The sequence below is a fragment of the Mirounga leonina genome, unplaced genomic scaffold (assembly GCF_011800145.1).
Source record: "Mirounga leonina isolate KUSES-001 unplaced genomic scaffold, KU_Mleo_1.0 Mir_197, whole genome shotgun sequence".
In the NCBI taxonomy this organism is placed as follows: Eukaryota; Metazoa; Chordata; class Mammalia; order Carnivora; family Phocidae; genus Mirounga; species Mirounga leonina.
In genome coordinates this window covers 12,350,661-12,376,610 of record NW_023270494.1, presented here as the reverse complement: position 1 = coordinate 12,376,610, position 25,950 = coordinate 12,350,661, and the positions used below count along the sequence as shown (strand labels likewise).

Below are 25,950 nucleotides of genomic sequence, written 5' to 3'. Positions count from 1 at the left end.
CTTTAGCATCTTTTGCCAGCTGGAGACTGAGAATTTTTAAAACCATGAAGCCCTGGTTCTTTTTTCTTTTAATTTATTACTCTCCTCTTGCATTTTACTGTAGGCAACAAGAAATACTTTGCTTGGGAATCTCCTTCACCATGTCACTTACCCTATTTATTTATTTATTTATTTATTTATTTATTTATTTATTTATTTAAAAGATTTTTATTTATTTAACAGAGATAGAGAGCACAAGTAGGCAGAGTGGCAGACAGAGGGAGAGGGAGAAGCAGGCTCTCCGCCGAGCAGGGAGCCCGATGCGGGGCTCGATCCCAGGACCCTGGGATCATGACCTGAGCCGAAGGCAGCCGCTTAACCGACTGAGCCACCCAGGTGCCCCACTTACCCAATTTATTAACAACATTTTCTATTTTACATGTTACTGAAGTGTGGCTTTCTGCCACTGTATAGAAAGGATCCCTTTTCCTCTGGTTTTTAATAACATGCCTCTCACTTCGTCTTGAGCTCTCACTGGCAATGTCCTCAAATTCCAGATTTCTACCTACAGCTTCTTCAAGTCAATTTTGTCTTTCTCTAGCATACTAGTTAAAGTCCTTCCAGACTCCCAACTACTATCTGGTTCAAATGACATTTCCACATTTTTAGGCAGTACCTCCCTTCCAAGTACCAAAATCTGTATTAGTCATTATCTATTGCTGCATAACAAATCACTCCCAAGTCTTAGCAGCTTAAAAACAATAAACATTTATTATCTTGTGTACATGACGTAGCTGGGATTTGTGGCTCAGGTTCTCTTATAAAGCTGCAAAGTATTTGTGGGTTGTTTGTCTGAGGGCCTCAGTCTTATGGCTTTCCTTCACAGGCTTCCCTCAGTTTCTTGTTGTTTAGACTTCTCCAATGGACAGCATGCAATATGGCAGTTTGTTTGCATTAGAGAGAATAAGCAAGTTGGAAACCAGGGTCTTTTTGTAAACTAATCTTGGAGGTGATAGCCTATCACTTGTGTTAGATTCAGGTTATTAGAAGTAAATCATTAGGTTCAGTGTACACTCAAGGAAAAGGGCTTATATACAAGGGTATGAATACCAGGAGATGGGGATCATTGGGAGCCGTATTAGATGTTGCATAGCACATACCTTGAACAAGTACTAAAAATATAATAGACCTGTAACCAGGAAGAAATATAACTAAAAGGATTAAAATGGAATACAGTAAAGTAGTCAACACAAAAGAAGGTAGGAAAAGAAGAACAGAGGAACAAAGAGGAGATGGGATAAATACAAAACAAATAGCAACATGGCAGACTTAATAGAACTATATCAATAATTACATTAAATGTAAATGGACTCAACAGTCCAATCCAAAGGCAGTGGTTGTTATATTGGATTAAAAAAGCCAAGAACCGATTGTATGTTATCTATAAGAGACATACTTTAAAATACAAAGATAAGTAAATTGAAAGAGATGTAGAATGTAAAGAGATGTAAAATGAAAACAATAAGCATAAGAAAGTTGGAATAGCTATATTAAATATCAGATAAGATAGATTAAACTAAGGAGAATTATTAGAGACAAACATAATTTTGTAATGATATAAGGGTCAGTTCATAAGCATGACATAACAATTATAAATGTGTATGTAGCAAATAGTAAAGCTTCAAAAACACAAGGCAAAACAACAGCTAAAGGGAGAAATAGACAAATCCACAAACATTGCAGATTTTAACACCCTTTCTTAGGAACTGATGGAGCAGAAAAATCAGTAAGGATAGAGGACTTGAAAAGTGCACTGACTGACCTACCTCAACCTCACTGACATCTATAAAATACCGCACCTGATAAGTGCAGATTACACATCCTTTACGTGCATATGGAATGTTCATCCAGATAGTTCATCTCTGGGTCATAAAAGAAATCTCAATTGATCTCAGAAGATGAAAGACATGGAGTATATATTCTGTCCTCATGTGAATTTAATGAGAAATGAACACTAATATTGTACATCCAGAAAAGCCCTCAAATGTTTATAAATTAAAAAAAACTTTTTAAAAAAAAGATTTAATTTTAAATGATCTCCACACCCAATGTGGGGCTCAAACTCACAACCCTGAGATCAAGAGTTGCGTGCCCCACTGAGTCAGCCAGGTGCCCCTCAGAAAATCACTTCTAAGAAATCCATTGTTTAAGAAAGAAATCACAAGGGAATTTAGAAAGTATTTTCAAACAAAAGATAAGGAAAATACAAAATTTATGAGGTACAGCTAAGGCAGTGCTTAGAGGGAAATTTAGAGTTTCTAATGCGTATAGCAGTAAAGAGATATCGGGGTGCCTGGGTGGCTCAGTCAGTTAAGTGTCTGACTCTTGATTTCAGCTCAGGTTATGATTTCAGGGTCCTAGGATTGAGCCCAGTGTCAGGCTCCATGCTCAGCACAGAGTTTGCTTGAGATTCTCTCTCTCCCTCTGCCCTACCCCCCAGCTTGTGCGCCTTCTCTCTCTCTCTCTGTGTTTCTAAAATAAATAAATAAAATCTCTAAAAAGAAAAGAGATATCTAAAATCAGTGATCACAGCTCCCCCCTTTGGAAGCTGGAAAAATAAGAGGTGAGTGGACTCAGTGTAAGTAGAATGAAGGAAAAAAAATAGATGAGTGGAATTCAATGCAACAGAAAACAACAGAGAAACATCAATGAACCAAGCACTGATTTTTTTTTTTTAAAAGATTTTGTTTGTCAGAGAGAGAGTGCATAACTAGGGGGAGCGTCAGGCAGAGGGAGGGAGTCCCACTGAGCAAGGACCCCGATGCGGGACTCCATCCCAGGATGCTGGGATTATGACCTGAGCCAAAGGCAGATGCTTAACTGACTGAGCCACCCAGGGGTCCCACATTGATTTTTTTTTTGAAAAGCTAAATAAAATTGATAAATCTTGGTCAGACTGATCAAATAAAAAGAAACACAGGGGCAAATATAAAAACCTGTATAATTTTAATTTTGGCTTATAATTCCAGTTTTTGTTTTTTATAGGAGTATAAAGAAATATGCATAAAATAATTATAAATATGTGTTAATGAGTACATGGTATAAGTAACAAAAAGCTGTGGGGAGAGATGTGGAGCTGTAAAGGAGTAGAGGTTTTGTATGCAATTGAAGTTTAAAATATATTGTTGTAACTTTAGGGGTTTTTTGTGTGTGTGTGTGTGATCTTCATGGTAACCACAAAGAAAATATACACAAAAGGCTATGAGAAGGGAATCAAAACATGTCACTACAAAAAAAATCAACTAAATAAAAAGGGCAGGCAGTAAGGAAGGAAATGAGAGACAAGCTATAAGAATACAGAAGATAACAAAATGGCAAAAGTAAGTCTTTGTCTATCACTGATTAATTGCACTGTATTAAACTCCACAATGAAAAGTCATGACTTAGAAGAATGGATAAAAAATGCCAGTATCCAACTATATGCTGTTTACAGGAGACTCACTTTAGATCTAAGGACACACACACATTAAAAGTGAAAGGATGAAACAAGATATTCCATGTAAATAGTAACCAAAGGAGAGCAGAGGTGGCTATTTATCATACAAAATGGACTTTAAATAAAAAACTGGTATGAGACAAAGAAGGGCATTATATTATGATAAAAGGGTCAGTTCACCAAGAAGATTTAACAGTTATAAACATAGATGCACCAAACATCAGAAGTCCTAAATATATGAGGCAAACACTGACAGAACTGAAGGGAGAAATAGCTCTATAATAATAGTAGGAAACCTCAGTACCCCCACATTCCCACATTCAATAATGGATAGAACAATCAGACAGAAGATCAATTAAGAAATAGAAAACTTGAACAACACTATAGACCAATTGGACCAAACAGATATATACAGAGCAAATCACCTAATAATAGCAGAATACACATTTTTCTCAGGAGCACATGGAATATTCTTTAGGGTAAGCCATATGGTAGGCCACAAAAAGTCTTAATAAATTTTGAAAAATTGAAATCACACAGTATTTTTTTCTGATCAAAATATAGGGAAACTAGAAGTCAGTAGCAGAAGTAAAACTGGAAAATTCATAAATGTATGGGATTAAACTCAGTCTGAGCAAGCTATGAGTAAAGAAGTAATTAAAAGGGACATTAGAAAATATCTTGAGATTAATGCAAATGAAAACACAATGAACCAAAACATGTGAGATGCTGTGAGAGCAGTGCTAAGAGGGATATTTATAGCTGTAAAAGCTTACATTAAAAAGAAGAAAGATATGGGGCGCCTGGGTGGCTCAGTTGGTTAAGTGACTGCCTTCGGCTCAGGTCATGATCCTGGAGTTCCAGGATCGAGTCCCGCATCGGGCTCCCTGCTCGGCGGGGAGTCTGCTTCTCCCTCTGACCCTCCGCCCTCTCATGTGCTCTCTCTCTCTCATTCTCTCTCTCAAATAAATAAATAAAATCTTAAAAAAAAAAAAAAAAAAAGAAAGATCTCACATTGACAACCTAAATTTTCATTTTAAGGAACTGGAAAAAGAAGAACAAACTCCAGATTTAGCAGACGAAAGGAAGTAATAAAATTAGAGCAGAGATAAACAAAATGGAGAATGAAAAAAACATTAGGGAAAAAATAAAACCAGAATTGATTTCTTCAAAAAAATCAACAAAATTGACAAACCACCTTTAGCTGAATTGACTAGAATAGAAAGAAGACTCAACTGAAAGTAGAAATGAAAGAGGGGATATTACAACTGATTTTATGGAAATGAAAAGGATTATAGGTGAGTATGATGAACAGATATATGCCAACCAATGGATAAGCCAGATGAAATGGGCAGATTACTAGAAACACACAATCTACAAAGACTGAATCATGAAGAAATAGAAAATCTGAAAAGACCTGTAACTGGTGAGGTGATTGAAGGAATATTCAACAGTCTCACAACAAAAAAAGTTTAGGACCAGATGGCTTCATGGGTGAATCCTACCGAGCATCTAAAGAATATTTAACACCAATCCTCCTCAAACTCTTCCAAAAATTGAAGAGGAGGAAACACTTTCAATTCATGGCATGAGGTCAACATTACCCTGATACTGAAGCCAGACAAAGACACTACTGGAAAACTACAGACCAATTTCCCTGATGAATATTGATGTAAAAATCTTAAGAAAGAAAAAGAAAAGAAAGAAAGAAAGAACAACTAGCAAACAGAATCTGGCAGCACATTAAAAGGATTATATACCATGACCAAGTGGGATATTCCTGGAATGCAAGCATAATTCTACATGTGAAATTCAATCAATATAATACATTGCATAAACAGAATGACAGAAAAAAACCACATGATCATCTCAATTGATCCAGAAAAAGCATCTGACAAAATTTAATACCCTTTCATGATAAAAATAATAAGCTAGGAATAGAAGGAAATTATCTCAAAATATGAAAAGCAGATAGCCAACATCATACTTAATGTTGAAAGACAAAGACTTTCCTCTAAGGTCAGGAAACAGGACAATGATGCCCACTCTTGTCACTTCTATTCAACACAGTACTAGAAACTCTAGCTTTAGCAATTAGGCAAGAAAAAGGCATCCAAATTGGAAAGGAAGAAGTAAAATCTCTGTTCACGGGTGACATGATCTTATAAAACCCTATGTATTCCATAAAAAACTGTTAGAACTAATAAATTCAACAAAGCAGCAGGATACAAAACCAACACAAAAAAATCAGTTGCTTTTTTTAATACACTAACAGTAAACAATCTGAAAAGGAATTAAGAAAACAATTCCATTTACAATAGCCTCAAAAAGAATAAAATACTTAGGAATAAATTGAGGTGTAAAGCTACAAAATGTTGCAGAAAGAAATTAAGGAAGTCACTAATAAATGGAAAGACATCCTGTGCTCATGGAAGACTTAATATGTTAAGATGCCAATACTATACAAAGTGATATATGGATCCAATGCAATACTATCAAGATTCCAGTGATGTGTTTTTTTTTTTCCCCCCCAGAAATACAAAAATCCATCCTAAAATTCATATGGAATCTCAGGTGACAATGAATAGCCAGAACAGTCTTGGAAAAGAAGAACAAAACTGGAATTCTCACACTGCCTGATTTCAAAATTTATTGCAAAGCCCAAGTAATATAAGCAATAATATTAACATAAAGACAGATATATATAGAAAAATATTCTAGAATAGAGACCCCAGAAATAAACCCTTGCATATATGACCAAATTATTTTTGTCAGGGGTGCCAAGGCCACTCAATAGGAAAAGGACAGCTTTTTCAGCAAATTGTGCTGGGAAAACTGGATGCAAAACACATACAAGAGAATGAAGGTGGACTTTTACCTTACACTATATACAAAAACTAACTCAAAATGGATCAAAGACCTAAACATAAGAGCTACAACTATAAAACTTTTAGTTGAAAATATAGGGGAGAAGCTTCATGACAGTGGATTTGGCAGTGATTTATTGGATATGACACCAAAAGCAAAAAAACAGATGAATTGAGTTACATCGAAATTAGAAACTTTTGTGTATCAAAGGATGCAATCAACAGAATGAAAAGACATCCCATGCAATGGGAGAAAATATTTGCAAATTGAAACACGGTTAATTTTCAGAATATATAAAAAAATTCTACAACTTGGAATGCTTGGGTGGCTCAGTCATTTAGGCATCCGACTCTTGATTTTGACTCGTGTCATGATCTTGGGGTCATGGTACTGAGCCCTGAGTTGGGCTCTGAGCTCAGCTTGGAGTCTGCTAAAATTCTCTCCCTCTCCCCCTGCCCCTCTGTCCCTTGGTTCATGCACGTGTGCACTCTCTAAAAAAAACAAAACAAAACAAACTTCTACAGGGGCGCCTGGGTGGCTCAGTCGTTAAGCGTCTGCCTTCGGCTCAGGTCATGATCCCAGGGTCCTGGGATCAAGCCCCACATCGGGCTCCCCGCTCCGCGGGAAGCCTGCTTCTTCCTCTCCCGCTCCCCCTGCTTGTGTTCTCTCTCTCGCTGTGTCTCTCTCTGTCAAATAAATAAATAAAATCTTAAAATAAAATAGCCAAAAGGTGGAAGAATTCCAAGTATTCATCAGTCGATGAATGGAAAGAAAATGTGGTATAAACATACAATGGAAGATGAGTAAGCCTTAAAAAGGAAGGAAATTCTGACACGTGTTACAGCATGGATGAAACTTGTAGGGGAAATAAGCCAATCACAAGAAGACAAATACTGTATGTTTCCACTTCTGTGAGGTACCTAAAGTAGTCAGATTCATAAAGGCAGAAAGAATGGTGTTTGCCAAAGGCTGTAGGAGGAATGGGGAGTTATTGTTTAGTGGGTACAGAGTTTTAGTTCGGAAAGATGAAAACGTTCTAGAGATGGATGGTGATGATGGGTGTACAGCAATATGCATGAACTATTTTTTTAAAGATTTTATTTACTAGAGTGTGAAAGTACGAGTGGGGGTAGGAGCAGAGGGAGAGGAACAAGCAGACTCTGTGCTCAGCATGGAGATGGGTGCAGGGCTTGATCCCAGGATCCTGAGATGCCCTGAGCCAAAACCCAAGAGTCCAACACCTAACCAGCTGAGCCACGCAGGCGCCCCTGTGAATGTACTTAATGCCACTGAACTATACACTTAAAAATGGTTAAGACAGTAAATTTTATATTATGTGTGTTTTGCCATAATTAAAAATAAAAAAGAGAGAAAACACAAGTTAGCAATATCAAGAATGAAAAGGAGACTCCATATGGATCCTGCACACATTAAGAATGTAATAAGAGAATAATATAAACAACTTTATATCATTGAAAACTTTGAGGAAGTAGACATGTTCCCTGAAAGACACAGAACAAATAATGACTCAAGAAGAAATGGGAAATTTGAGTAGCCCTATTATCTACCAAGGAAACTTAAATTCGTAATTAACCACCTTTCCACAAAGAAATCTCCAAACCCAGATAGCTTCCTTGGTGAATTTTATCAGGCTTTTATGGAAGAAATATCATCCTGCATGAAATTTTTCCAGGAAATAGAGGAAGAGGGAATGCTTCCCAACTGATTTTGTTAATTCAGTATTATGTTGTTTCCAAAAGAAGACAAAGACATTATAAGAACATAAAACTGCATACCAGTATTCCCTCATGGACATAAACATTCTTAATTAACAAATTGTATCCAGAAAAAGGATAAAAAGGATAACATATCATGTATGTATGGAGCTTATCCCAGGAACATGAGGGTTTTTGGCATTTGAAAATCTATTTCGTCACATAAATAAGAAAGAAAAATCATGTCACCATCTTAATAGAGGCAGAAAAAGCATTTAACAAGATGCAACAACCATCCATGATAAAAACTCTCAGCATATTAGGAATAGAGGGGAACTTTCTCTGCTCGATTTAAGTTAACCATGAAAAATCAAAGCAATTATATATAAAGAAAAGAAAGAGGACTTAACGTTCCTGATTTTTAGAATTAAAGCTACAGTAGTAGAGATATCAGTGTTGGTGAGAAGATAGATAAAGCCATAGATTAGAACAGAAATTCTAGAAATACGTCTGCATGTATATGGTCAACTGATTTTCCACAAAGATGGCAATGAAATTAAATGAAGAAAGGAATTAAATCAAATTATCGGGGAACAACTGGATATCCATATGGGAAAAAATGAAATGGGTTATAGACTCAAATGAAAATGCTAAACACTAGAGAAATTTTTTTTTTAAAGATTTATTTATTTGAGAGAGAGAGTGACAGAGAGAGAGAGAACAAGCCAGGGGGAGAGGCAGAAGGAGAAGCAGATTCCCCACTGAGCAGGGAGTCCTATGTGGGACTTGATCTCCAGGACCCTTGGATCATGACCTGAGCTGAAGGTAGACACTTTACTGAGCCACCCAGGCACCCCAACACTAGAGAGCTTTTTAAAAGTAAACAGATCTTTATGACCTAGGAGTCGGCAAAGATTTCTGAAATAGGATATTAAAAAAAAAAAAACAAAAACCACAACGAAGAAATAAGTTATAAACTGGGCTATCAAAAGTGAAACCTTTTTCTTTGAAAGACACCATTTGGAAAATCACCTGGCAAGGCACAGAATGGGAGAAAATACTCTAAATACAAATGTCTGACAAAGGACCTGTGTCTAGAATATGTGAAGAACTCTTTATAACTTAAGAAAAAGACAACCCAATGTGCAAAAGATTTTACAGACACCTCACAAAAGAAAATCTTATCAGTGAGTCATATACACATGTGAAAAGATGGTCAGCATCATTCCTGATCAGAGAAATGAATATGATCAGGCACCATGGGATACCACCCCACACATGTCTGAGTGGGTAAAATGATAAAGACTGTGAAAGCCACTATGGTGGTGATGCGATGAAATGGGAAGGCTCATTCAGTGTTGATGGAATGTGAAATGGCACAACCACTTTGGAAAACAGTTTGTCAATTTCTTAAAAAGTTTAAAGTAACTTACCATATGACCCCATAATTCTATTCCCAGGCATTTAGTCAAGAGAAATGAAAGCACATGTCCACATAAATACTTGAATTTGAATGCTCATAGCAGCTTTTTTTCATTGTATCCAAAATGTGGAGACAGTCTACATGGCCATCAGCACACGAATATATATGCGAATTATGGTTCATTCATATAAGGGAATACTACTAATCAATAAAAAGAAGTGGACTTTAAAAAAAAAAAGATTTATTTATTTGAGGGAGACAGCGACAGAGCACGTGAATGAGTGGAAGGAGGGGCAGAGGGAGAGTATCTTTCAAGAAGATTCCCCGCTGAGTACAGAGCCCCACAAGGGGCTCCATCTCACATTCCATGAGGTCATGACCTGAGCTGAAACCGAGAGTTGGATGTTTAATCGACTGAGCCACTCAGGTGCCTCAAGAAATGAACTTTTGATACATATAACAATCTGGCTGAATCTCAAAAACATTTTCCTCAGTGAGATAAGCCAGACATAAAAATGTAATACTGTTTAATTCCATATACACAAGATTCTACTAAATGGAGGTTGTCTAGATTTGCAGGAGATTGATAACAAAGGAGCTCAAGGGAACTTTCGGGTGCGATGGAAAGAATCTGTGTCTTTATTGTGGTGGTTATACAGGTATTTGTCAAAACTCATCAAACTGCATTTTAAATGGATACCATTTATTTGTACATAAATTATACCTCAATAAACTTAATAAAAATCAGGTACTCCTGGGTAGCTCAGTTGGTTAAGCATCTGCCTTTGGCGCAGGTCATGATCTCAGGGTCCTGGGATCGAGACCTGCATCGGGCTCTTGCTCAGTGGGGAGCCTGCTTCTCCCTCTGCTTGCTGCTCCCCCTGTTTGTGCTCTCTCTCTCTCTGACAAAATCTTAAAAAAAACTTAATAAAAATCATATCCAGATGTAGTTGAGGCTTCCTTGGTGTGGCTTCCAATGTAAACACCTATGAACTAAAGGAACAAGTTATACCCCCCACCGCCAGCCATACAGCCAACACGTGGTAGAGGGTCTGGAGAACTCCCATTCACAAACCAGGGAGAGCAAGAGACACATAGTGATGACAATTCTGTAGCAGTTCTGAAATCTAGCCAGGCATTTGTTGCCTGTTTCTTGATAAGGGTTTAGTGTTCCTTCCCAGCTCTTTGCTCTTCTGCCCTTCGGGCTTTTGGCTTTTCCCTCTGAATTATCTTTTTTTTTTTTTTAATTATAAGGAATGATTTGCTTTAAGCTGAGTAGTTTCCCAGCCTGCCTCCTGTTTGTAGGAATTTGGAGAATCAAATGTCTCTTTTCATTTTGAATTCTGTCCCTTTCACATGAAGCTAGTCTGATTCCTTGGTTTTTGAGGCTATATCTGTGTCCTTTGCCTTTCCTAAGCATACAGTTTTTTATAAGCCATAGCTTTCAGAAGTGATCACCACACTGATTTTCAGCTTCCTCTCAAGAGCAAGGATATCCATCCCTACCTCTGGATTTTTGGTGAGTTTGACTTTGTTCCTTTACTTTGGGGAACTTTGATTCCCTATTACTTCTCCAGAGTCACACTTCCTGCTGTCTCTAGTTGTTTCTGGAACCAGAGCCTGGCAGACCTTCAGTTTCCATCCTTTTCATGGCATTGCATTTGTTCTAGCTAAAAGTGGCATCATAAGTTACTCTTTTAAGCTCTTCTCTGATGCAGTCTTGACTGTCACTGTCACTACTATTTCTTAATTATTATTTCCCCCATTTCTGTTTTATTTACTTCTTTTGGAATTCATATTATTTCGATGTTAGAGATTTATGAATCTTTCTACCTTATCTCTTGCGTTTTCATTTATTATAATCATCCCCTTATTTTTTCCTTTGTTATCTGAATATTTCTTGAACTAGTTTTCTAATTCACTGATTTGATTTTATACTATATTTAATCTGCTATTCTCTTCTTCCATTATGATTTTAAAATTTGGTAATCATGTTTTTCATTTGTAAGCACATTTTTATGATCACAGGTTCATTTCCATTTTATATCTGAAATATCCCCTTGAATGACATTGGAAACGCAAATTAAAGTTGTTATTTAGAAGTTTCCCTTTTATATATATATGGTAAGTTTCTTTTGCAGGAGGACATTTGATTGGTTTTCCTTTAGGCTTCTAAATCTTACATGTCTTATGTCTTATCTCTATCTTTATGGGGACAAGTCTTTGTTTCTCTAGTATTTGGAATCAAGAATGATGCTGAGAGAATGGGTCTGGATTCTTGCCGAAATATTTTAGCATTAGGAAAAAGTAAAAGGGAAAAATTTGTATTTCCTACAGTTTTATTCCTTCTGAGGAGGAAAGAGGCATTTGCATGTCAGGAAACTTAGTAACATGCTTACTAATGTTTCTGTGTCAGTTTCAGCACTCTGAAATTGATCAAGACACAGTCTCTCTCTTCTCATTGGCGCAAGTACCATAACCACAAGCTCCTGTCATCATGTCCCCTGAACCAGGTGCTCTATGAGCACCACGCCTTGTTACTCTGTGTGGTAGATAGCACCTGTTACTCTTCCTAAAGAGGTTTATAGGGTTGAGCTTTGTCTCCTATCCTCTCTCTCACTGTCACCCTGACCATCAGCCCCATCACTGTGAGTTTGAACTGTCTATCTACTTTGAGTTCCAGTTAATGGTGTTTCCAGCTGGAGACAGTCCCAATGGCAAGAAACTAAACTTCTGTGCCTAACATCCTGTGTCTCTTGTGTCAGCCAGATTTTAGCAGTGATAAGGCCTCCTTCATTGGTTGTCTCGACTGCCTGCATAAGAAACTGGCTTCAGCAATGCCTCTGCTTTATTTAGCCTGAATTGGAGCATGTTTTAGGGACAATCTAATGAATTTAGTTTTGGACACGTTGAATTGTAAGTAAGTAGGGCTTTTCAATTTGTATTTGTAATGGGGTTGGAGGCTGAGAGAGCAATTTGGGTTGGAAATGTAGATTTGGTAACCAAAGCTCCTTGTTATTTGAAAAATGGATAGTTGTTTTATTAGCACTTTGGATTGTCCAGAGGGAATGCATGTAAGATGGAAATAAACAAGGTTAGACGCAGAACCCTGAGATTATAGCATGGTTGGGGTGGGCAGGGAAATAAAAGCTACTGAAGGTTATGGTGAAGGAGATTTCTGAAGGATCGAATGAGAATCGGGAAAGAATGGTTCTACGGAGGCAGTGAATGTGGCATCTGTAAAACACTGTTCCTGATGTTTTAGTCAGATCAACTAGGGTAAGGACCGATAGCGGCTCATTTGCTTGAGCAACTAGGAGATCGTTGATGACTTATTGCAGCACTTTCAGGATGAGTGGAAGATGGATTGCAGTTGATTGATAAGTGTATGGCAGGTTAGGACATGGATCTAATAACTTATTTTGAAAATTTATTGTGAAGGGAAAGAGGTAGATTGGTACAGAGGACAGCTACAAGTGAATTAAAGGATATGTTGTTTTATGTATGCACCCTGTGTGATAAATAAATAAATGTTTCAGTCCTCTTTTTTTATTAATATTTTCTATGAGAATTTCTTTTAATATTTAAGCATTTTTCAATTTTTAAGTTAGCTCTTTTTATGATTGTTTAATCTATTCTTAAAGAAGGACAGGCCACTGCTTAGTATGGTATATCAGGTTGCCTCTTCCCACATCCTAGGTTTTAAATGTTTGTATCAGCTCAAGCACATGGGCTAATGAAATTATTCTCAAAATATTACTTTATTTATTTTTCTCATTTGATTTTAAGTATTTGGATATCTGGGATATTGAGTACAGGTATAAAAAATTAACAGCTTCTTTATTTATTTTTTTTAAAGATTTTATTTATTTATTTGACAGAGAGAGACAGCAAGAGAGGGAACACAAGCAGGGGGAGTGGGAGAGGGAGAAGCAGGCTCCCCAATGAGCAGGGAGCCCGATGCGGGGCTCGATCCCAGGACCCTGGGATCACGACCTGAGCTGAAGGCAGACGCTTACCCGACTGAGCCACCCAGGCGCCCCAACAGCTTCTTTAAAATAGCTTTTTCAGACATTTTACATTACTTAGTAACTAGTCTAAGGGATGTTATTCTTTTGGTGTTACTAACAAAAACAAATTCATTGTCATCTTGTCTTTTTCAACTACTATTCTGTCTTTGGGAATATTTAGTATGGATCAGTATTTGTGAAGGGAATCCTTTTTTTTTTTTTTAAGATTTATTTATTTATTTATTTATTTATTTGAAAGAGAGAGAATGAGAGACAGAGAGCATGAGAGGGAGGAGGGTCAGAGGGAGAAGCAGACTCCCTGCCGAGCAGGGAGCCCGATGCGGGACTCGATCCCGGGACTCCAGGATCACGACCTGAGCCGAAGGCAGTCGCTTAACCAACTGAGCCACCCAGGCACCCTGTGAAGGGAATCCTGATAGGGCTTGTGGTTAACAGTTAGTGACTTTAAGTCATTCTTTAATGGTTAATTTCCATTTTATCTATCTTGAAGGAGCTGTTCAGAGCATAGATATTCATAATAATGAAACTTTCATTGAAGCAGCTTGAGTAAAAATGTATGAGACTCCAGGCTAAAGTAAAATATTGAGAATGATATTTTTATATTATATTTCATATTGGAGAAAAGCCTTTTTATTCAAATTCATTTGGAAGCTTCAACTATTTTCCTATTTATACTGTACTTATAACATTTTATCTGAATTAACATGGTATATTTTAAATTTAAGACTGATTTATCTGTAGTTTCTTTTTTTTTTTTTATCTGTAGTTTCTGACATGGTTTCAAATTAATCCAAATTTTCAGTACATGAGGATTTTTAAATTTTATGTATTTTAAGGCTTCATCTTGATGTACAATAGGAATCCAATAAAACTGACTAACCTTTTAAAACAATTATCCTCTCTGAGAATATATGCTTCATTTTTCTTTTGTTCTCCACGTAGAAAAGAGGGAGGAAGGAGAAAAGATTTAAATATGTGTAGTTTATTACAGTTGCACTTTAAAATAACATTTGTTTATAAGCAGGTATGTGGCATTTAGGTGACATTTTATGTATAGTTAAATCTAAATGAAATAAAATGTGAGAAATACAAATGGTCATTATACACATTTCTTTTTTCTTTGCTATGGAAGCATTATTTTTAAATATAAACAATCGTCTCATTTCCAAAAGAAAAAAATTAGTAATCCTAGATTTGAATGCCCTGTGTCCTCTGAATTTCCCCCATTCTGATTGTTACTATTTTGGTCTGTTAGTAGGGAAAAATACACTGCGAAGCTCCAAATGAGATCACATTCTATGAGTCCAACCTCCAGAGAAGATGGACAAAATATTACCCCAAAGAGTTGTGTAAGATCAGATTCTACTTTCATTTGTTTGTTTGTTATTTTAAAATAACTCCACAAATTTTTAGTTTCATGTTTGTCAAAGTTCCAACAATTAACTTAAAAACAGTGAAAACAACCCTAAAGGTTTTGGTGAACATCCTGATATCAAAGAAAATGGTGTGTTTGGTATATTCCATAGTGTTCCTTCTGCTTTCTCAATGATTCTGAGGCATCATGTGAAGCAGTGTGTTGTTTCTCTTGTGCATTGAAGAATAACTTTGGAAAGCTTCAGTTTGTAGCTGTTTTTTTCCATTTCCCTTTTACTCAGTACATATATATATATATATATATATATATATATATATATATATATAATTAGACACCCAGTGGTCATAAATTTAAGAAACTTGGATTAACTTGTAGTGAAGTAGGGGATACTGCATTTTTGCTGAAGGTGAGCTGTTTATGTCCTGAAATGTGAATGCCTCTCTTGCATCTAATGCTTAACATAGTTTTGGTTTGACCAAGGTGCTAGTGAGCATTCCAGTTAGCTTTCTAAAGGGAAGAATTTTGCCTGCTTACTATGGCCTTTCTTGCGTAACTCTAGCTTGTCTTGGGTTACATGACTTTTAGTTACAAGGAGATCATGTGTGATGCGTGACTGTTCAGCAGATATTGCTCTAAACATAACTCACTGCATTTTCTCCAGTGATAGTTTGGAACTTTGGAAAATATTTTAAGGGCAGCATATTTCAAATATTTGTGGGGTTATTATCAACCATTTCATTTACTCAAAATAAACAAGGCAGGTGCATTTTCTTAAGACGTACGAGAAATGGGACCAACAATAGAAACAATAATGAATTTAAATATAGTTGTATAATAAATTCAACATTTTGTTCAATAGAAATTTGGAGATAAGATATGGAGAACATTTTAGTATATTTTCATCACTTCAGATAATTTAGATGATCATAGGTAAGTAGATTTATTTATTAGTGAGGTTTTCTAAAAGTGTGCAAATGGTGTGCCAACAAATTTAATTTCAAAATACATTTTTTTGGCTGTGCTGTAATATATGCATTATTATTTTACACAGATTTACCTTTCTAAGTTTTTAGAGCTTTTAGATCATTGTCCATTTCTGGGCGCAGATTTTAGTCTGTGCTCAGTTAAAGTTTTAATCTGCTTTGATAAATGTGTAATATAATAAGTTATATGGGAGGGAAAAAAAGCATGCAATTTTAATTTTTTAAAAAAGTAAAATTTCACCATAATTGTATTCTCATGATGTGAATCCAAAGCTTATTTCTCTTTATATTCAGTGTATGAACGAGAATTAATTTAAGAACAAAGAGCTTCTTGGACATCAACACAAACTTCCCTGTTAACTAATTTTAAGGATTATAAATCATTCATCTTTTCAAGTGTTTCCCCACCCCCCTTTAAAGCTACTGTGGTATACCACAATTAAAACTTTTTGTAAAAGAACTTAGAAGAATCTGGATTAATTTTTAAGATATTCTTTTGATGTGTGGTTTTTTTTTTTTTTGAAATCTAGTTACTGTGTGAATATATTGTGAAGGCACCTCATAGCCCTAAGCAGCTATAATAAACAGTCATTACTTAGAATTGAGAACTCTAGCTCAGCTGTAACATAAACCTTTCCTTTGAGAGCAATAAAGCACTACCAGAAAAGCACACAAAATTCTCATTACTCTGAATGACATATATTTTGTCTTCTTTTCTGTCTTTTCTGTTTTCTTTATTTTTCCCTCTCACTCTCCCTCTCTCCCTTCTTCCTTTTCTTTATTTCTTCCTTAACTTCTTCTCTTTTGTCTTTTGTCTTTCAGGAAGCTCATTCCAAAAAATCTGCTGTTTCTTTGGAAGACAGCGACATCGAAGCTCGCCTTAATAGTTGGAATCTTGGGGTAAAAACAAAAGTACTTTATGTATGTATGTCACCGTAGGAGAATTGTATTTGGAAAACATCTGAACTAATTCTACTTAGTGAATGTTATCAGATGTCAGCCATTTAGTACTGTGGTAGTACTATGGGAGACAGAAAAGAAAGAGAAGGAACATTCCAAAGAAGCAAAAACAGTCCCTGCCCTCAACAAGCTGACTTTCTTATTGGTGAAATAGGAGATACACACATACATAGTTAAATAATAATTGAAGATAGTACATGGTAAAATATTAAAATGAGTTAGAAAGTAGAATACTAAAGTGGAGGGCAGGGAGGGAAGGACTTGGAGAAGCAAGGTCATTTCGGTTAAAAAAATTGGGAGATTTCCTGGATGAGCTGCCATCATGGGCAGCAGTTTTCAGGTAAAGACCGAGAGGGGCCTGGACGTATCCAGATAGGCGTGGAGGTGGAGAACTAGGAAGAGAGAGGCATGAAGAAATGTGGGTGGTGTAAGTCAGCTGTCACAGTTGGATCTTTGGGACTTAAATAGTGGATTAGGGGGCAACATTAATCAGGCTGGATTGTATTGGAGCTTTGAATGCTAAATTGAGTGGTTGAGCGTTTACATTTTAGGCAATAGTGAGCCCTGGACATTTATTTTTTCCTTCCACGGTCCACTTTACATGATGCCATTTAAATGCTTTGAGGAAATGAAAAGGGGGTTAGAACAATTTTTATTGCATTTTGTTATTAATAAAATAATTTGTAATTTGAAAATTTGAAAAATATAGAAAATCAGGAATAAAGTATGTTTGAAAATCTTAACACTGAGAGATGGTTTAACCTTTTGCTGTATATATTCTCCCCTCCTTTTTTTTCCTGTGTGTATTTATAAAACTAAAATTTAAACAAAACATAAATACTATTATGTGCTGTTTTAAATTTGCTATAATTTTATAATAGTTCTATAAATATGAATATTAACAATAGCACTAATTTTTCTTTTGGATGGGTATTCCATAACTTATTTAAGCATTCTGCTATTTTTGGACATTTCGGTTGCTCCCAGTGTGTGGCTAATATAAGTAATACTGCACTAAAATTCCCTACAGAATCTTTGTATACATATTTGGTTGCTTTCTCAGGTTATATCCCTTCCTGGTACATTGCCCCCAGAAGGTATATACCGGTTTATTCTCCAACCAGCAGTGTAGAGGATTTCTTACTTCTTCACTGACATTAGGGATTGTTATTTTAAAAAACCTAAAACCCTTCCTACTAATAATGGTCTTTAATGAAAGTGGTGCTTTAGGAAAATTGACTTGGTGGCATTTTGAAGGTTATACTAGATGTGAATAGAAATTGGAGAAAGGGAGCCAATCATCTTTTTGGTATTTGTGGTGAACTCCACAATAGTGTGATTTCTGTGAAGATGGAAAGTGTTGAAAGAAAAGACATTTCAAAGAGGGTCAAGGATGCTAGTGACTGATAGGTGAGCTGACCAGAAGGGCACCTAAAGGCTTGCTTCTAGGAAATGGGAACATTGGCTCTCTGTCAGTTAACTGTCAGATGGGGGAATCCATCTGAAGGGTTACAAGTTTCCTTTTAGACTGAAATCCATTTGAAGGGTTACAGGTTTCCTTTTAGACTGAAGAGGTGGTCTGACGAACTGGGGAGGTCAAGGTTTGGAGCTTCATGAGACTCGAAGGCTGGAATCCTATTTCGTAGTCACGCTGTTCGAGGTGGTGGCTGCACCCAGAGGCTGGACGGCCAGTCTTCAGGGGACAGAGTAAGGACAGCTGACTCCTGCAAGGGACATGATTAGAAGGTAGGGAATGGATAAGAATTTAAAGCAATATGAATCTCCTAGCCATTTTGGGAGCATGTTAGTGAAAGAGAAGAGAGAGAATTAGTAACAAGAGGGGAATAGTAAGTCAAAAGAAGCACATTGTTATGTTTGAAGGCGGAGGGGAAGCTGCCCCTGGAGGGAAGGCCTAGGTTACCAGGGTGGGAGAAGAGCATAGGAAATCCCCCAGAAAGACAATGTTTTTGATATTTGCCAGAAAGCAATATCAAAGTGAAAAGTGAAGTTCTGGGCTATCCTTTTAAACTTGCCTTTGGCCTTAGCCATTTGAAACTTCTGATGTACATTTCTTAGCACACACAGTACTTTGCCTGATTATTTAACTGTTCAGAGGATTAAAATTTTCATTTGTATAATAAAATTAAAATAAAACATCTAAAATATTTTGAGGTAATGCCTTAAAACTAGGTGTGCCTGGGTTTTGTTTCACAGTTCTGTTGTTCAAAGAGTGCACTAACAGTGTAAAGTATGAAAGTCTTGCATTTGTATATATTTATAACATCTATACATTAATCAGGCTGAACTATATCTTTTGATCACAGTAGAATACTTTAAGAATTCAGTGTATTAAAAAGCTTAGATTTTAGTTTGCTTTGATTTTAGTTTTGTGTGATGGATTTTTTTTTCTTTCTTCCTGTGAATGATCAGTTAATAGTAGTTAATTTTAGTGTTCTACACCAAGGGTACATTTTTTATATTGCTGGCATGACTTTCATACACCTTCATTCAGATGCATTAGATGTTCTAGAATTTGAATTTTCTAGTTTTTGTTAAAAATACATTTTTCCCTCAAATATATTCTTTCTTTCTTCAGGAGTGTGTTAGTTTTTTTTTTTTAGGAATACATAATTCAAGTAGAGATTTACTTATTAAACCTAGCAATTAAATTTTCCTCCTATATTTTTTTCTTACTCTTTAAGCTTTTTAACCTTTAGTTTTGGGGAAGCTTTCTTACTCTGCCAATATAATTGATATATATTTCATGCTTAACTATCTTTATGTACATTTTTCTCTTTTTTCTTTTTTCTTTTTCTGAGGCCCTGGTGGGGGGCTGGGAGGAGGACTTTCCTGGGACTTCCATCCTAGTCACCTGCCCACTCCCATCGTGGGTCCACATACTGACTGCAGTCTCACCCCTACCAGGAGCAATGGAACAGTGAGAACTCTTTGACCCTTAGCCCCAGAGCAGGATCTGGGAGTAGTGTGGGATTTGTGCAGGAATAGTTCTCAAGACAGGCAGTGGGAGCTGGGCAAGGTCAGCAGGAGTGAGTGTCCCCCAGATCCTGCAGGTAGCTCCAGAGGGTGGACAGCACCATAGAGTCAGGCAGACCCACCTGGAGGCCAGGGGCCATCTGGGAGGGGTGAACCTTCCTGTCAAGGGCTAGGGGACGCCTGTGAGGTGTTAGCAGGTAGGAATGTGCCTTTACTCTCCCCGTAGGAAGCCTGGCTGGTCTACTCACTGGGGCCTTCCCCACTGGGGCCTGTTGGGAACTGTCCTAATCAGGCACTGGGGCAGCTGTGACGCTGGTCTAGTAAACAAAAGAGGAAGAGGAGGACAAAAGAGTAATTTGAGATGAGCGGTTCCAGGAGAAGAGCTCCCCAACTTGCTGCACCACAGAATTGCAAGCTAAATAAAATGGTTGTAGTTTGAAGCTGTGAAGATTTGGGGTAATTTGTTGTGTAGCAGAAAGCTGATTGATACAGATACTACCTGATGGTTTTCTGAGGTGACTATGCTAGTTTTCATCCTCATCAGCCAAGGGTCAGCTCCCATTTCTCTACTTTCTCTTCAGGCCTTGGTATTGTCAGTTAATGTTTTTTTACTTAAAAAAATTTAGTCATTCTTAAGAGTGGTTAGTGACATTGCATTATGTGGTTTTCATATGTTTTTTCCTGGTGACTAATACAGTTAGGTGACCTTTCAGATGTTATTGACAGTTTAGATGGCCTCTCTCAGAGTGAAGTGCCTACTTGTGCCTTGGTCAGTTTTTCTGTTGGGTTGTTTGCCTTTTTCATATTGATATGTAAGAGTTTTGTATCTATTCTGGGTAAGAGTCCTTTTGGAGTATTATAAATATTTTCTCCTATTTTATTGCTTTCCTTCAATCTCTTACTGGGGTCTTTGAGAAGAATGAACAGAAAATGTACATTTTAATGCAGTTCATTTTCTCGTTTTTTCACTATGTCATTAGTGTTGTTATATGTCCTGTTTAAGATCTTTGACTATCTTAAAGGTCCTGAAGATGTCCTTCTGTGTTGTCTCCTAGCAGCCCTGTTGTTTTATTTCATTTATTTATTTTATTTGTTTATTTTTTAAAGATTTTATTTATTTGAGAGAGAGAGAGAGAGAGAGCGAGAGAGAGAGAGAGATCGTGAGAGAGAGCACGAGCAGGGAGGAGAGGGAAAAGCAGGCTCCCTGTCCTCAGGGAGCCCAACACGAGGCTCCATCCCAGGACTCTGAGATCATGACCTGAACCAAAGGCAGACGCTTAACCGACTGAGCCACCCAGGCGCCCCACTTTTTCTATTTAGATTACATACCACCTGGAGGTGATTTGGGTATATTAGTTATAAGGTAGGGTGTTAAGATTTATTTTTGTCCCTTATACATATATGTGGGTGACACTCCCATTTATTGAGAAGACTATTCCTGTTGTACTAAGTGTTATTTGTCTCATAAATCAGGTGGTAGTACATGTCTGTTTCCATTCTGTTCCTTTGGCTTATTTGCTTTTTCTTGTGCCAAGGGACTATGCCTTTATATATCTGTATTTAATTTGTGCTCACTAAATGTTTGTTGAAATGTGAGTAAACCAACAAATGAGCCTCCACTTGTAGTATTATTTCTGAGGAAAAACTTTCAAGTTCTAAAATGTTGACTTAAGAAACATTATTTTGGAGTATAATTGATTTGACATTGAGGACTGAATTTATTTTATGCTATTGAGAGAATTTTGGCAGTTCTGACTGATGCCATGACTTAAAAACATTTATTTTAGTTGTGGTGCCAGTAATATATTGCTTGAAAATGTCCTTTCCTTTATTAAGGCAGCTAAAATATCAGATAAAATGTCTTTCTATTTTTCTGGAATCATAGAACATCTCTAATTGGTCAACATTAGTCTATAAGGGTATTTGATCAGTTTGACCAAAATCCTGAATAATCCAAAGAGATAATCTGACAGAACCCTTTGTAACCAAATAAATTGGCTAAAACACCAAAATAAAATGTCAAAAGCCAGTCTTCATTAGAAACTGGCATTCAAATATCTGTATTTCTGTCTAGTTTAAACTATTACATATTTTATTACTGTGATTCTATTTGCTCTTTAAACAAGAAGTATTTGGTCATGTGATTCATTCCTGTTATTGGAACTTAATTTTTTTGGCTTTCTTTTCTCTATAATATTTTGTTAGACTTTAATGTTTTGCATAAATCCCTTTTATCTTCCATTTTGGACATTCTTTATTGTGGTCTTCTTTTTTGAGGTATTATGAGAGAACAAGAAATTCTCCAAAAGAGCATGAAAAAAGTAAATGTTAAGACTGTTTACAGATTGCTTCAAGTCCATTTACTGGTGGATTACAAAGTGGGAACATTTAACTTCAAAGCACATCTGGCTGCTGTTATAAAATCAGAAAATAGATTGCTTATTTCTCCCAAATAGACACAAGAACATGCTTTACTATGGATAATTCTCATTACATATTCAAAGTGGTTATGAGACAAACTCAATGTATTGTAAATGAACAACAGAAAGATTTATACTTGTTTACAGTGTTCATTGTTGCTTTTAAATATTATAATAGACTTTTTCTTTTTTTTTTTTGGTCAACTTGAGAAAGAAAATTTATGATAACAATGAGTCTTTAACTTCTGTATTTAATGACTTTTAAAGATGCAGAGGATGAAACAGGAGTCACTTCTGCATAGTTGAAAGGCTACATTGTAATTAGCTAAACCAATATTTTGTACTCTGCTTATAAATGTAGAGCTGTGTCAAAATAAGTCACAGATGGTTTTCTTGGCTTTTGGTTTTAAATTTTAAGCTTAATTAGAGCTTGAGCATCTTTGAGAATTCCGTCTCCCCCTTCCTTTATTTTTCCCCTTCTCTTTAATTCTGCTTCATGAATTAGGGTTTTATATATTTGCAGATTTGGGTGTATTTTTGAAGAACTTACTTTCTTGGCTGGTTTTCTCCATTCCAAAAATAGAGAATGGTTACTTACTTTCATATATATACCTTCAGACAATAAATATTTATTGAGTGTACTTTGCTGCCTGCTGGAAATTTGCTGCCTCTGTTTTTCAAAAAGCTGTGTATATAGTACAGCGTTACTTACTAAAGAATGTGCCTCTTTCTCTGGTATGATATTTAAGTGGGTTTTATTATTATCTCTACTTAATAAATGTTTCCCAAAGTGAATGTACTAATTCATACACCCACCAGTGGTGCACCATCTGGAACACTTTTATTGTCAAATTTTTAATGTATACCAATCTGGTGGCTATAAAATGCCATCTCACTGTGGAATTACTTTACATTTTCATATTTTTGAAAAGATTGCCCATATATTCATATGTGTATTAGTCATTCAAATTTCTTCATCAGTAGAATGTGTTTCATGTTTTTCCCATTTAAAAAAACTTGTTCTTTCTTTTATTAAATTTTAAAGACCTTCTTTACACATTTTGGAGACCGATCATTTGTGCGAACATTTCCCAGTTTATGGCTTACTTTTTCATTTTATTTATGATATCTTTTTTGGAGAGAAGTTCCTAGCTAAATTTATTAATTTCCTTTTTGTTTATGCTTTTTGTTTTTATGTTTCTTGTTTAAAAAATCTTTTCTACTTTGAGGCCATAAAGTCATTCTTTCTCGTTTTTTTTTTTTTAGAGAGAGAGAGTGTGAGAGAGTGCACACATGTGCAAGCGAGCGGAGGGCTGTGGGGTGGAGAGGGGCAGAGGGAGAAAGAGAATCTTAAGCAGGCTTCATGTCCAGCATGTAGCCCCACAAGGGGCTCAATTCTCACAAGCCTGAGACCATGACCTGAGGTGAAATCAAGAGTTGGACTCTTAACTGATGGAGCCACCCTGGCACCTCAAGTCATTCTTTTAAGTTGTCTTCTGAAAGGTTTTATGGTTCTGCTTTTAATTATAAGTATTTAATCCATTGGGAATTGATTATATGTGGTACGAGAAGGAATCAGATCTCATGTTTTCTCCCACTTATTGAACACATCTTTATTTTCTCAATAATTTGCAGTGCTAGATTTTTCATGAATCATGTTCTCATATTTTTTGAGTTTCTAGTACTTTCTAGTTGGTTCCATTGACTTATCTTCATTACTGTTAGTTTTTTTTTTTTTAAGATTTTATTTATTTGCGAGAGAGAGAGAATGAGAGACAGAGAGCATGAGAGGGAGGAGGGTCAGAGGGAGAAGCATACTCCCTGCTGAGCAGGGAGCCTGATGTGGGACTCGATCCCAGGACTCCAGGATCATGACCTGAGCCAAAGGCAGTTGCTTAACCAACTGAGCCACCCAGGTGCCCTGTTAGTTTTATTATATCTTTGTAAGTCAGCTCCACCTCAATTTTTTTTCTTCAGGCATGTCTTGGCTATTCTTGCCTATTTATTTATATACATTTTATAATGAGCTTATGAAGTTTTACAAAAGCCCTATTGAGATTTTGGTTTGGATAAATTTAGTCACTAGATCAAGTTAAGGAGAATTGTCATTTTTACAATATTGAGACTGTCCAAAAACATGGTTTCACATTTATTTCATTATTAATGTTTTTCAAAAGAGCTGAATTATTTTCTCCACAAAGAGCTTATGTGTATTTTCTTAGATTTACTTTTAGGAATTATATATTGTTTTGTGATTAAAAATGATATCTCTGTAAAATTATTTTCTTTTCCTAGATAATTTTTGCTAATTTGCAGAAATGCAGCTGACTTTTATGTATCAATATGGCATCTCGCAACTTCGCTAAGCTCTTATTTGGTCAGCTCCTGTTTAATATCTTTCTATTTTCTGTCTTTATTGGTAGTGTTCTTTATGAACTTCCTGAGATTATTTAGAAGTTATACTTGAATACTTATTGTCCCGCTGGTGGAACATAAACATCATCAAACATTGACCTGCAGGAAAGTGGTCTACCTCAAGTGGGTTGCACAAAAAAACCTAATGAATGAAAGTGCTAGACACAGGGGAGGCCAAAGGAGGCCCATATTACTGTTTTCTTCTATTTCGAGGCCCATATTACTGTTTTTTTCAAAGCCATGAAATAGAAGAAGAGTAATTCCTACTATTGACAGGCTTTGATTTTGATTTTCTGTTTTTATGGATGTTGGATTCTTTTTGTTGCTGTTGTTCATGATTATTGATGTTAGATTTCTTTGAACAAGCAGTAGCCAGTGGCTGTATGGGATGGATGGCTTGGGTAGCTTACTTTATTTCTTGGTTTAGGCAGGCCTTCTTCTCCCGCTCCACTGAAGTTCAGTTTCTTTAATAAGTTTTGCCTTTTTGACCTGTCGTCCTCTGCTTCTTTGCTTCTTTCTTGTTTCTGTATGGTTCTTTTTCTTCAGCTCCTTCTTTCTTTCCCTCCATCATGGACAAACTTCCTCCCAAGGGGCCTCTCTCTACTGCGGAAGTAGTTCCTTCCTAAGAACCTTCTCTGGTTCTTTACACTTCTCACACCCTTCTTTTGATTCTCCTGTCTCCAGCACTCTGATCCATCGGGTTTTTTGTACGACCCAGGAAAGGTAGATCACTCTCCTTCTACAGGTCAATGTTTGATGACATTTATATTCCAACACCACTAGGATGCTGAGGCACTTCCTTTTTGTTCCATGCTGTCACTCTGGTTTGCCTCAGGATCTAATTCTGCTGATCTGTGATCTTTCTTTGGCCACTTACATGTGAATCGAGGGTTTTAGTAATCTCTCCTTGTTATGATGTAGGCATAGGTGATGGGTGTGCTCTCTTTGTTGATCTGTATGGGTGTTTGGAGGATGGGGAGAGAAAATTAAATTCAGACAGTTGCCATTACTTTACAGGAATCAGCCTTTAGGCGAAAGAAAATTGTTTTGTAAATTACGCCTTATCTAGGTGCTAAAATACAGTAACTCTTCAGATCTTATCTGTTGCTATAGAGGCTTTTATGTTTTTTAAACATGAATAGTTCTATTTTTAATTTCATTGCCTCTGTATTCTTTGATTAATTGGTCCTTTATCCATCCTTATCTTTATTATCAACTTGGGTATGGATTGTTTATGTTCTATGATTATGAACTATAATAAGTCATTTGAGGAGCTTTTTGAAAACACAGA

At 36.4% G+C, this 25,950-nt stretch overlaps 1 protein-coding gene across 1 annotated transcript in view; it reads left to right on the top strand.

Annotated features, from left to right (window-relative positions):
* CEP112 (centrosomal protein 112) overlaps window positions 1-25,950 on the top strand; it is a 429,161-nt gene that overhangs the window by 26,990 nt on the left and 376,221 nt on the right. Inside the window, exons 5-6 of the mRNA XM_035026212.1 lie at window positions 14,768-14,861; window positions 16,693-16,770. Of these exons, the coding sequence (XP_034882103.1) occupies window positions 14,768-14,861; window positions 16,693-16,770 (172 nt within the window). The remainder of the gene's footprint in view (window positions 1-14,767; window positions 14,862-16,692; window positions 16,771-25,950) is intronic.